This window comes from Lichenostomus cassidix, chromosome Z, assembly GCF_008360975.1.
Source record: "Lichenostomus cassidix isolate B80296 chromosome Z, HeHo_3.0, whole genome shotgun sequence".
Taxonomy (NCBI): domain Eukaryota; kingdom Metazoa; phylum Chordata; class Aves; order Passeriformes; family Meliphagidae; genus Lichenostomus; species Lichenostomus cassidix.
The window spans coordinates 17,115,560-17,128,308 of NC_139511.1; the positions used below are offsets into that span (position 1 = coordinate 17,115,560).

Sequence of the window (12,749 nt, forward strand, 5' to 3'; positions counted from 1 at the left end):
CTGTTGGACTGAGAATCCGTGATGTGGGACAGATGGTGCATACCTGGCTATAAACGTGACTGTTGGTCTGAATATTCATGTCATGCTGAAAGCTGATTATTCCAAATAGTAGAAATTTTTGCAGTCTGGACAGATTTTCTGCTTTAAATCCTTTGGGCTGCACAGGAGCACAGGATCATAGTTTAATTCATAGCTGATGGCAGGTACAGGGTTGGTTTGGATTTTTTTTTCCTTTCCATCATAGGAAGAATACTAGACTCTAGGACTTAGAGGACCTATTAGGTTGTGGGAAGTTTCCTAACCTGGGTCATTTACAGTTCAGAAAACTACAACCAAAATCATAGCTATTCTGTGGCTGTTGTAATTTCTTTCCAGTCATCTTGAAATCATGAAATTTGAACAATAAGGAAACTCAGCAACTGAGAAACAGATAACATTTGCAGCAAACTCACAAGTCCACTTCAGTGCAGCCACATCCTAAAAGTAGTTGTTGATAGACAGATTTAAAACAATTATTTTGTTAAAAGGAAGCAGGAATGACACCTTTCCTTTGCACAGAGATACCACTGAAACACTGCCAGAGCTGGTCTAGGGCAAGCAAGGAGCATTTGAAAGAATGCTGGGGAGCAGTCTCTCTATGTACTAATTTCTGTTTTCTCACCGATTCCCAGGGCGGGTTCTAATACTCTGCTGGAAGCTATCTCAGGTGACTGAGTTTGTTTGGAAAGAATGGCAAAATAGCTTCATCACAGAGTAGCATAATGATGTTTTCACATTTCCATCCTTGATAGGAGCATTTGTGTACAAGCTGCACTTCTGGGAGAGTTGGCAAGGGGCAGGGAGCACAATTAATTTCTATGCTTCTTTCTGTGCTTGGAAATACACAAATGCTTGCATGCACATGTGAGCACAAGTGCAGATAAATAAGCCACAGTCAACTTTCAACGTTTCCATTCTTGTTTCTAGAGCTGTGTATTTTTTTCTTATTACTTCATTTAGTAATTTTTGGATTCAATAAAATGGGTTCACAGAAATACTCTAATAATAATAAATAGGAATGCATTCATAGCTTTACTTAATTGCAAGGATATTCATAAATATTCCATTAAAAATAAGCTTATATTTAATCTCTATAGTAATGAACAATAAAGACATAATAATGAATTTCTCTTTTATGCTGTTTGCTTGCCAGGGGTCATTCGGCACGTTGGAGATGCCCTGAAAGATCATGCCTCAAAATCTCGAGGGAAGATCTGTACCATTGGTATAGCTCCCTGGGGGATTGTGGAGAATCAAGAGGATCTGATTGGCAAAGATGTAAGACCTATATAGACATAGATGACCTTCAGTATCTGTAAATCTTCCAGTTACTTTTCCCATCCTCTCCATCCCTCACTTAGCAATTCCTCTTAGAATTATTGTCTGCAGCAAAAAAATCAATATATACACAGGTTTTCCATTATGGTTGATGGCAGGTTTTGACATGGCAACAATAAAAATTCCTGCACTGTATGTTCTTTAAATTTTAAGGACATTTCATTAAAAGCTATTCTTGAAAATATATCCTTAGAACTCTATGAACCCGTAAAAGTGCTTGAGAAAACACTGATTGCGGATCTTGAAGTCTGATTTATTTTCAAACAATACTATAATGCATTGGTTAAATCCAAAGTTGCAGACTGTCCTCCTTAGAATATATTCTGCCCCATATTTTTTTATTGATGCAATTTTCAAAGGTTGTATTGGGTACTGTAGATCAAAGGGGACCTCAAATAATTCACCTTCATTCACCTTCTGAAGGACAGGGCCAATGTTTCTCCAATTCTTTCACATGCTTTTTTAAACCTATACTCTGAAACAGAAAGAGTAACCCCCTCATTTTAAATACATGAATAGTTTGCTTACATTGGTTATTTGTCACCTGAAGCTTTTCTGAACCCATTTTTTTCCTCACCTCTGGTTCATTCCCAAAAAATCTGTCTGAGAATGGGTGACTGTGCATGGAAGAGATGCAGTTTTCAATCTGCATAAAGAACTTTTTTCTTGTCTGCATTAGTCTGACCCATTCTTCTCTGTGTGTTCTGTATCCATGAGCAAGCTGGGAAAGGGAAGAAGATTCAAGTATCAGTTAGATCAGAGGAGTCACAATGAGTATGAAGGAAATGAAAATGAAGAAAACTCTGGAGTTCATTGCAATTCACTGTGAAAGGACAGCTGTTAGGGGGAAGTGTATTAGCGTGGGGGTTTGTGCTGTAATACCACACAAACAAGCAGGATGGGACTTTGCTGCAGTAATTCTGAGTCACTAATGAACTCTTCTGAGGTGCAGTGCAGAGGGTGATTAGCAGAAGAAGCTAAGCACAATGATGGGTTGAATCTTCTTAAGTGTATGTACACATCATTTTCAAATAAACAGTCTTTAGTTATTAGGCATGGGGTTCTGGATACATTGCAAGAACAAAGAAGTCAAGAAAATATGTAGAATTAGCCATGAATTTTGGAACATTGCTGTTCTTTCATTTCGTATTTCCACTCATTGGACAGCTCTGTTCTCAGGTAGTCACCACTTGTTAAAGGGGATCTGGAGCTTTCTTTTGCACAAAGAGCTGAAAAAACAACTTCATTTCCCAGGTGTTCCAGCCAGCTGGAAAAGCTCCCCTGATTTCTGATTTCTTTAAGCGCTATTTTCCTCTAAAAATCCTTCCAATTTAACAGGAAACCAAGAAGTTGTATAGTAATTTTATTAAAGAAAAACTTTAAAAATCTTTCTGATTAAATCAAAAAAATAATTAATACTTACTCTGATTATCAGACAGAAAGTGAAAAAAGTTTAATATAAAGTTAACAAAACTAATTTGGGTAAGGTAGTCTATTAATGCAGATACAATTATATCAGTAGCGTTACAATTACAGGGTCATCACTAAAGACAAAAGTATTTCCAAATCTACCTTTAATAGACAAAATAAAATTTTTGCTCTGAACCTCGTGGCCCCTAATAATTTTATAAAATTATTGATCAACGGCATGATCTGATGCAGAAGCACTTCTGGTTTTATCCATCTCTCATAAAATGGTAATGATACTGCTTTATGCTTACTGATATTGAATTTCATCTTCCATTTTATTGCCTGATCAGGCCGCTTTATGAAGACTTTAGTACATTGAAATATTTGTAAGATTTTCACCCTCTAATTAATCACAAATGCTTCCAATCATGTTCAACAGAATATAACACAGTTTGAGGTAGGCCATTTATGTCACTAAACCTTCTTAGTAAGAGTCTTGACAAAAATTAATTTTTCTTTCTCACTGTTTTCCCTCCCTTTCCCCAGCTTTCCTCGGTTATTTATGCCTCAAATTACTTTCCCTCTATTCAATGCATGCAATTTCTTTAGAAGCATTTGGTGAGGAAGCTGTTTTGGAAGCTCTTTAAAAATCAAAGTGAACTATATTGACTGGCTCATTAGAGGTGAATGCCGTGAAATGAACCGAGAAGGGGAAATGTAAATAGTACCATAAGCATGTAAAATGAATCATCATTAAGCAAGAAACAAAGGCCACAAAGGATTATACAGGGGGGAAAAAAGTCAACCAATAGCAAAAGACTTGTTGAACTCCAGCATCAATGTGGGTTTATGCCTATATGCACTACGTCTAGTTAAATTATGATCAGAACTGAAGAGTTATCAAAACATACCCTTCCAGCATCAGATAGACACAGAAGACTGCCGTGGTCATGGGATTTGGAGAGCCAGCAGGGTGCAGAGGGGGAGCTGTGGCCATTGCCCATGCCCCCGTGGCCTCCCCGTGCCTCATAGCAAGCGAGGCGTGCTCAGCAGAGAGCTCCTCTGCTAATGCCTCAGCCCACGCCTGCCCTGTATGGATCCAGAACTCATAGCTGAGGTAAATTATATTTACCCCAGACCTTCCAAATTATTTACAGCCCTTCCAAATCAGTCATCCTTGGGGAATCCCGAGGGCTTTCCTTAGAGCCGTGAAGAAAACTAACCAAGTTAAAGGAAACATTATTGCTGTTCACTGTTATATTGTGATGATTAAAGATCCCTAAAGAGACATGTCTTACTCCAGTACTGTAAAAGCAATACAGCAGAAAATAGTGCAGCTCTTAACACTCTCGGATTCTAATTTAAAAACAAAGGACACAAGGAAATAGTTGCCTTATTTCCCCATATTTTCTAATAGAACTGTGAAAGTAAAGTGGCTTGCTCAGTCTTGTAGAAAACTGTGATTATAAACAAGTTTCTTCCTACCTACAGAGCCATTCTCCCTTCTAAAAGAGAGCATTTTGTAAGTTGTTGTAGGATGCACATCTTTCCTTTCAGGGTCTGTTCAGTCCTCATTTGGGTTTAATTCCAAGTCATCTCAGTAGATGACCTGGGGCAAAAATGTGGACTGGCGTATTTGTAGCATAGACAGAGAATTTGGACCATGATACTTCCAGGACCCTCTGAATTAAACTGGAGCTACTCTGTTCCCTGGTATGCCCCAGAGCAAGGAGGCTGCAGAGATGGCTTGGTTTGAACAACAGCTGCTACTCTTTGAGAAGCAAACCATGCATCTCCTTCTTTTTTCATCACCGTGTTGAGTGCACTGCCTTTAGTTCTTTTCCTCCACATAGACTGCTCAGATTCATGCACTGGTTCACATGGCACTTGCATGCTCATTGTCATGGTGAGTTAACCTGAGAGATTTTTCAAGTGCTGTCCCTATGTTGAGTGTCATGTGCCCACAGGCAGTCTGAGCGGAACAACGCTTTTCATTCAATCCTGGTGCCACCTCAGGGTGCCAAGGCAAGGGCTGGGGTCAGCCCAGCCCCTCACCTACTGACAAAATGCCCTCAGCCCGTGCAGCATGAGTACTGCTTCACAGCATGGCTGCTGTCACATTCATTAAACTGAATTTGGAGGGACTGTCTTGAGCATAAATCATTCCTTTCAGCTCTCCAGAGGAAGATGTCAAGGGACATTATTCCCTATTCTCTGTGCAAGGTTGGATGGGACTTTGAGCAATCTGGTCTCATGGAAGGTGTCCCTGCCCATGGCAGGGGGATTGGAACTTGGTAATCTTTAGGTTCACCTCCAGCCCAAACCATTATATGATTCTGTGTGTGTAAAAAGAGGATGAGAAAGCTTAAAGTCAAAGCTTTTTCCAGCTATTTAATTTGCCTGTAAAATGCAAGAGGTTGAAAAGAACAAAGGAATGGAAACTGCAGGAGTCAGAAATCAAAAATCTGCTGAGTGTTGTGGAAAAGCAAGTAACCTCAAGGAAATAGCCTCAAGGCTAGGATTTTCTTCCCTTCTTGAAGATTTTGCTTGTCCTTTTATCCATAAGATTCTGACAGTGTGGTTTGAGAGATTTATTGTTAAAAAAAAATTCAGCTGTTGAATTGTGCATGCTTTGAACAGTTCAATTGAAAATAATTGTAGTCTCATTTTCATATCCATAAAATTTATTATTAATATGATTCACCTTGTAGCTAAACACAGAACAAAAGCATAGCCTTCCAATCTGTCCTGCAGTCTCATTATGGAGTTCAATGTATGAAGGCTTTGATACTGCAGCTCATTAGAAGTGCAGATCAACCTGTCACAGTTAGAAAGTTCTGAGTTGTGGCTCTCAGGAGCAAACCACAAGCTGTCAGTGGAATTGCTCATAATCATAAAATAAACAGGCAACTCAAGGGATTCCTCTGCCATCAGACCCTGCTGGTGTCCATTTGTTGAGAGATTAGATGTGTATCAGCTTAAAAGATCTGCACTGTTTTAGTTTGGTTTTATTTGATTTTTAGGGATGTGAGAAAGAGCCTTCCTCTTCCTTCTGGCAGTGGCATGGGGTACATAGTTTCTGCATTTATAGAAGCTCTATTACACATGTTCCAGCAGTGTCCTGATATTTGTTAAGTTATATGCACCTGTAGAATAAATCATTATGAATGAGGCACCAGAAGAAGCAGTATAAAAAAAATCTGAGCCAGAGCTATCCCCTGTTCTCACAGAGTGCAGAGTGCTGCTTTGCTGTTGGCCAGCTGCCCTCTAGGTCTTCACAGACCTATTCCCTCCCTTTTTCAGGATAAACAGCTTACAGAGTAACCTTTGCATGGCAGTTTATAACAGCAAAAGAAGTTTGTGGGTTTCTCCTTGCCAGCTGAGAGTTGATCAAAGTGAGGCAGACGTTCACAAGTGAAAATAAAGCCTATAGAGAGATCTCTGGTTAAGAATTACTGACACTTACTATTTTTAAAGAATTATGTGTCAATTAGAGATCTCTTTGGAATTACAGAGGAAGAAAAGCTTGGGAATAAATCAATAACTTACTATATTTCTGTCTGCAAGCATTTATGTCAAATTTTGAGTATACACATTTGTGCATTAAAAGCACAGGACCTGAAAATTAACAATGTCAGAATTCTGAAGAAAATTCCTTGCAGATGAAGGATAGCCCAGCTGAGTTTTCTAACAAGTCATTGCAGCATTTCTTCAGCTAAGACTTAATTTTACAGATTTTCAGTTTTGTCTCTTCAAAAAGACAAGATGCACATAAGGAAGGCAGAGAATAATATTGCTAGAAAATCTTCAAAGTATGAGCCAGGGTGCTTTGACACAACACCAATTCTTTTGCCATGTTAGAACAGTCTTACTTATGTCAACAGAAACCCACCAAAATAGCTGGCAGCCAAATGTGGCCCAGTGCTATTATTTGGTCTGTCTGGGGCTATGAGTGGGATAACTGTGGCAATTTACTCAGTCTGCTGCACAGTTTCTCCTGATGAAATCAAACCAAAGGAAGTGTAGCAGACTCCACATTGAAAAGAAACTTTCTAATGCTATTGTGAACACAAATGACTGCCTTTTTACTAATGCTAGGAGAGGACCAATCATTTTTTTCCTAGAAAATTGAAAATGTGATGTAATATCAGATCTACACCTCTCCAGGAGTGGAACTCACCTGTTTTTGTGTGTCTGTAGAGTCTTTCCAGTGCTGGCAGCTCTGAATGAGCCAAAACTGGAGGCATGATGCTGGGTGGGGTCTGTGGAGGAAGAATCAAAGATTTGGATCAGAGTAAGGTGAGAGTTTACAGCAGGGCTGCTGACAGTCAGCAGCAGACAGGGTATGCAGTGTGTCTGTGTAGTCACCCAGACCTTTGGAACACTGACCATTAGCTGGATTTTAAAAGGAAACAGTGGACGTTGATGCTGTTGAAACAGATTACCATGGAAAACACTACAAGCTGTGTCTGTGTCTAAAACAGTAGTGTTAAGGTAATTTTCTGCTTTACACATAGAAGACAGTAATGCTCAAGTACAGTACTTTAATTTTGATTTTTTCTTTTGTTTCACCTTATCAGTTCATATCTTGTAACGGATTTAGTTTAGAGACTCTTTTCTGTTTAGTATACCTTCTTTTTCCTCTGTCTCTAAAATGCAGGTGGTCCGACCATACCAGACGATGTCCAATCCCATGAGCAAGTTGACAGTGCTCAACAGCATGCATTCTCATTTTATTTTGGCTGACAACGGTACTACTGGTAAATATGGAGCAGAGGTAAAGCTTCGTAGACACCTGGAAAAGCACATTTCCCTTCAGAAGATAAATACAAGTGAGTAACATGTTGCTTGTATTGCTCTGTAATTGCAATTATATAAAAACCACTCAGTATAAAGAAGCAATAATTCTGCATATTTGGGGGAGTAGTTCTATTATCTAGGGTGAGCAGGAGCTAAGAAAAGCAAATAATGGTGAACAAAGATTACAAAATTTTAGGGTGCAGTGGGTAAAGGCACAGCACAAAAAGCTGGATTTGTTTCTGCTAAGTTTCAAACAATATTTATTAAGGTTCAGATTCCATTTAGGTCTGTAGTAGCCACACTTCCTTAGAACTGTGTACAGTTAGGTTCTCCTTCATTCAGTGAAGAATAAGGTGAAATTAGTACAGTTAAAGAAAAGGGTGACAAAAAGTAAGGGAGAGTTTTTTATTGTAAATGTTTTGCAGGTTGAAGAGCCACTGATATTTATAGGCAGTGGGAGTGTTCCATAGAAGTGTGACTATCCTTTTGCCCTGTGGTTATTAGTTTCTCCTAGGCAGCTGTCATTAACCAAAGCCAGAAGCTCAGTATGAGGTTAGGGGGTCTTCTCACTTCATCTTTTACAATCCTGATGATATCACATCATGATCAGATTGAAGCCCCAGTTTTTCTCTCAAAGTTAGATTTTTTCTTTTCATGTACCAATTTCCTACATAAAATAAAAAAGTCACCTAAGTGAGCACTTTTGTTTCGATAAAATAAAATATGATATCTCAATACTAGTATTATTATTTCTGTAGTGTACACATGCTTGATGTAGTGTACACATGCTTTGAGATGAGGACTTAATTTCAAAACTATTTTTGCTCTTGCAAACAAACAGCAGTGTTGTACCTCCATAAGTTTTCTTAAGGAATGAAAACAGATCTAGTTTTTCAAAAATTATTATATGCACAGCCTTTCTGCTATTAACTCTCTTTAAACAGCAGCTTTGAGGAATGGTGAAACTTCTTGATATAGGCACATGAAATTGGAATGAGACTAGGAAAAGCATTTAGCACTCAGACATCAGATATCAAGGAATTACAGGCAGGCCCAATGGGGTGAACATAAACTAGTATGTTTTTCATGCTTGATAAAGTTTTCTGTATGATCAACACAATCTTTGCCTAAATTAAAATGGTGTGCCAATTACAGCCTTCAACGCCACTGCATGAACTACACACACTACAGGCATGTTGGTTTTAGGATATCAGGGTTATATTGCCTTTTCTCAGAGGGCACTATGTAGATAGGTACAAAATGTGGGCATCATAAGGTGTGGGTGCATGCTACTGAGCTTTCTTAGCAGATGAAGATAATATAATCCTAGCTTGACCAGCAACAAAAAAGTACATTTGAAAATGTCATGTCATCAAACTACAGAAAACTGTAGCATAAATAGCAATTATTTTGAAGGTATTTATAAGAAAAATGTGAAATTCTACAGTTCACAGCACAACATTTTGACGGCAAAATCTTATCTTAAAAAATAAATTTCTTTAGAGAGATTTAACTTAATTCAGATTTGGTCAAGGGGCTTATCTTTTGAAAAGGGACTGATGGATGAAAGTCCAGGCTTTGGTGGTTCAAGACAAATGCTTGCCTGACAACATCTTCAAATGCCTACAAAAAATGAAGGATTTCTCTTCTCTGGTTTCTTTCTGCAGCACCCCACACACACGCAAAGGAGTAAGCATCTTCCTTTTCACTTTTGTCTATGACAGAGACTCTCTACCATTTAACCACTCCCTCCCTCTCTGTCTTATAAACACAAAGACACTTGGATCTCACAACTTCTTCAAAATAGAAATGTGAAAAAATTGTTCAAAAAGAAGGCTGCCGATAAGATTTGTACCTCTCGGTTCAGTGACATCCAGGATGTTTCTGCCATGTCTTGTTTTTCTTTGCTTTAAAAGGTGACTGAGTCCTGCCCACCCTCTAGTTAATAGGAAGTTGACCATATGGATGAGAAAGACCACCTGCCTTGCTGGGTCAGCCAAACAGATGGCCACTTTCTGATACTTTTCCTTACCTTTATTTATAGCAGAGCAATGTAGATCCTCCGTCTTGTGCATGACAGGGCATTGCTGCCAAGGGATTTTTATCCAAATAGGAGTCTGTGGAGCCATGCATGTATGTCTTCTCTTATTATATTCCAGTGATAAGCATGTGGAGTTTGTTTCAGGGGGAAAACACTGACAGCATCACAATTTTCTTCACTGAGGAGTCAGGAAAAGGTGCAATTTTTAGTTAATCATCACAAAAAAGATCAAAAAAACAGTAAACAATTGGTAACTTTTTATTTTACAGCCTGTCTCTGGACAATAGTGTTGAAAGTAGATTTTATTCTTACTTTTAAGCCTGCCTGAGTTTTACATGCTAGGCTTGTCATTTCTTCTTATTTACTTTCCTTTGCTTTAACTTTGTCTTTCTCCAGTGCAGTGATAGCTCTCCTGGATTTTTGAGGTCACATACTGTTCACAAAGGGAAACTTCAGACTCGGTTTCACATGTTAAAGACACAAAAAATGGCATTCCCTTCAAATAGATCAGGACAGTGGCAGTCTCTTTTATAAAAAAGCTTAATACTAAACTGGGTCATTAAATATGTCAGATAATTCTGAAAGTCTCAGCTGTTTTTGTTCCTAATATGGCATCATTATCAGTCATTCAGCAGTAAATAATTTCCTGAATCAGTGTACTATTAAATAAGAATAAGATCAAGAATAAGAAAAAGAAGAAGGGGAATAATCTGGAATGATGCCCCTTATTAACACTAGAGAAAAGATTTTATTGTGTATTTTGTTTTCCACTACATTTTTAGGTTTTACCACTTGCATTGCTTATTTTGTCCTCAGCAAATACTCAGGAATTAAAAAATGCTTTTCAGACAAGCAGACGGTGACATTTGTGGCCCTGAGCCTGCAGGTTCAGCACAGAGTCACTCAGTTGTGCAATTACATAGAAGCCTATTTGATGCTTTAATGCTCAGTGCAGGTTTTTCGTATTTTGACAAATGAAGACCATTTTAACACAGGCCAGCAACCACCTCTTGAAGTGAGCCAAAAGTTGTCTCAAAGTCCTGGAGTTTCAAAGTGCATCATTTTGTAGTATGAAATGTTGAAAGTGAGAACTTTTCTGAAAGTGTTTAAAGATCAAAAGGAGTGATCTGATCAGAAATGTTTCTGGTTTCCAATGCACACAAACATTTAGGTCCTGGAGTTCTTGCAGAATTTTCAAGGCAGGGGGATCACTTGAAGATGTGCAGTGGAAGGAAGGAAAGATATGTTTGTAACTATCTCTGCCATGTGGTTTATTTTAAGCATTAGATGGTTAATTTGATGGCTCACGTAAAAGTTTTACATTGAAATATGGAGTCTGTCCTATTCCAAAAATATTGCATTAATGAGCAGAAGATTCTCAGGACAAGGGTATAGAGATTTTTGCCATAATAAAATGTCCCAGCTCAAAAGGGGTGATGTGGAGGGCAGTCGTGTTTCCATGTCTGATGCCCTGCTTACACCATTCCATGGCAGGGAGGGATCTGGGCTTGTCAGGCTGCTGTAATCCATCACTGCCACTTGACTGAGTTCTGATTCACTGCTTCTGGAAGTGCTCAATAGACTAAACTCTGTCTCATTGTCTTGAACACAAGACAGTTCACAAGTGTTTGTAAAATGATAGGATACACATAGACTGGAGCAGAGCTCTGAAGGTCCCCAGTCTGAGTCTCTTCTCAAAGAGGACACTTTTCAATGCTGAGTAAGTTTATCTGTAGCTTCGTTTAGCCAATAACCTCCAGTAATGAATGTTCAACCATCTATAAGGGCTCCAGCAAAAGGTTTAGAAACTTTCCCCAACCCCAACACCAGTGTGTTATCTGAAGCCCACAAACTGCTAATTTTGGACATTTTCCCTTCAGAGGACCTCATCCTATCAAGAAAAATATGACTCTGACACCTTTTTAACACCCCTGCAGAGGGTTGCAGGGCAGGTAATGGGTAACTCCTTGCACTCCTTTTCAAAAGCTTAAGCACTGGTATTTCAAACTCTCAAACTCTCCTCCTTAGGCGTATGCTCTAGGCCTCTGTAGACCTTAGCACCTTTCCTCAGGATGCCTGTCAGTTTCCCCTCATCCTTCATGGACAGCCCAAACCTGAATCCAGTGCTTCAGATACAGCTAAGATACACGTAGCCTTGAGTCCATGCAATAAGGATATTGTTATCTGATTAGAACAAATCATCTAAGTTTTACTCTGAACAGCCATAATTTACCTTGCTGAGATCCTTTTTCAAGAATGAAGACAGAAAAAGTGCAATTTATCTGTGACTTTTCGAGTTTGGACTTGATTTCCATAAAAATCATGAAAGTCCTTACTGTCTTTGAGACCTAAAATAACTTCAGTTTAAAAGAATGTGCTCTAATTTATTATCTTTATAATAATAGCCAAAAGTCATTATTCATTCATCCTCAAGAGATAGTCTGCCATGATAGGCCTAGCATTTAATTATTCTTTTTCTAAAATTCTTGTGCATCCCTCAAGCTCATCTCATCTACAATATTCCTTGGTTTAAGTAATTCTAAAGTGTTATGTTTCAATGCTCAATTTTATTCCGAAGGAATAGAAGAACTTCCTTCTCTTTTCTTTCTTTCCTTTCCCTGATGCCTGGGAAGTCTTCAGTACATTGTAAATTTTTTGTATCCTTTGCAAATGCTTTTTCCAAGATACTGTATACTTAGACCTTCTTTCCAAAGCATCACAACAGTGCAAAGAAATGTTTCCAAATAAGCTGTTTGGAAAAAAAAAGAAAGAGGCAGAACAATCTTCACCATTATTGTCACTGGATTCAAAATCAATGGATATCTTATGATCCCTCAAGATGTGAAAGTGCAGCTAGTCTATTTTTTCCCCATCCTGTGAGAATACTAGTGGTCAGTATAGAACTTACTCAGTAAGTGGTCAGTATAGAACATCACCAAACAGATGATGTAATCTATAAACAGAGAAAGGAAATAAATTAAGCATCTAATTACTAGAGATGACCTATTGCAAATTCTCCAATTATAACATTACTAGACATTAACAAACTATTTTTCCAAAGTGTGCACTACACAGTAGTGTAGGCCTGGTCATTTGCTAGGATGTACATCATTACCATTGT

At 38.5% G+C, this 12,749-nt stretch overlaps 1 protein-coding gene across 3 annotated transcripts in view; it reads left to right on the forward strand.

Moving 5' to 3' along the window:
* Positions 1-12,749, forward strand: part of TRPM3 (transient receptor potential cation channel subfamily M member 3) — a 263,950-nt gene that overhangs the window by 141,631 nt on the left and 109,570 nt on the right. For all 3 annotated transcript variants that reach the window (XM_085043571.1, XM_085043568.1, XM_085043569.1), the window contains exons 5-6: positions 1,193-1,317; positions 7,448-7,619. In XM_085043571.1, coding sequence (XP_084899697.1) covers positions 1,193-1,317; positions 7,448-7,619 — 297 coding nt within the window. The remainder of the gene's footprint in view (positions 1-1,192; positions 1,318-7,447; positions 7,620-12,749) is intronic.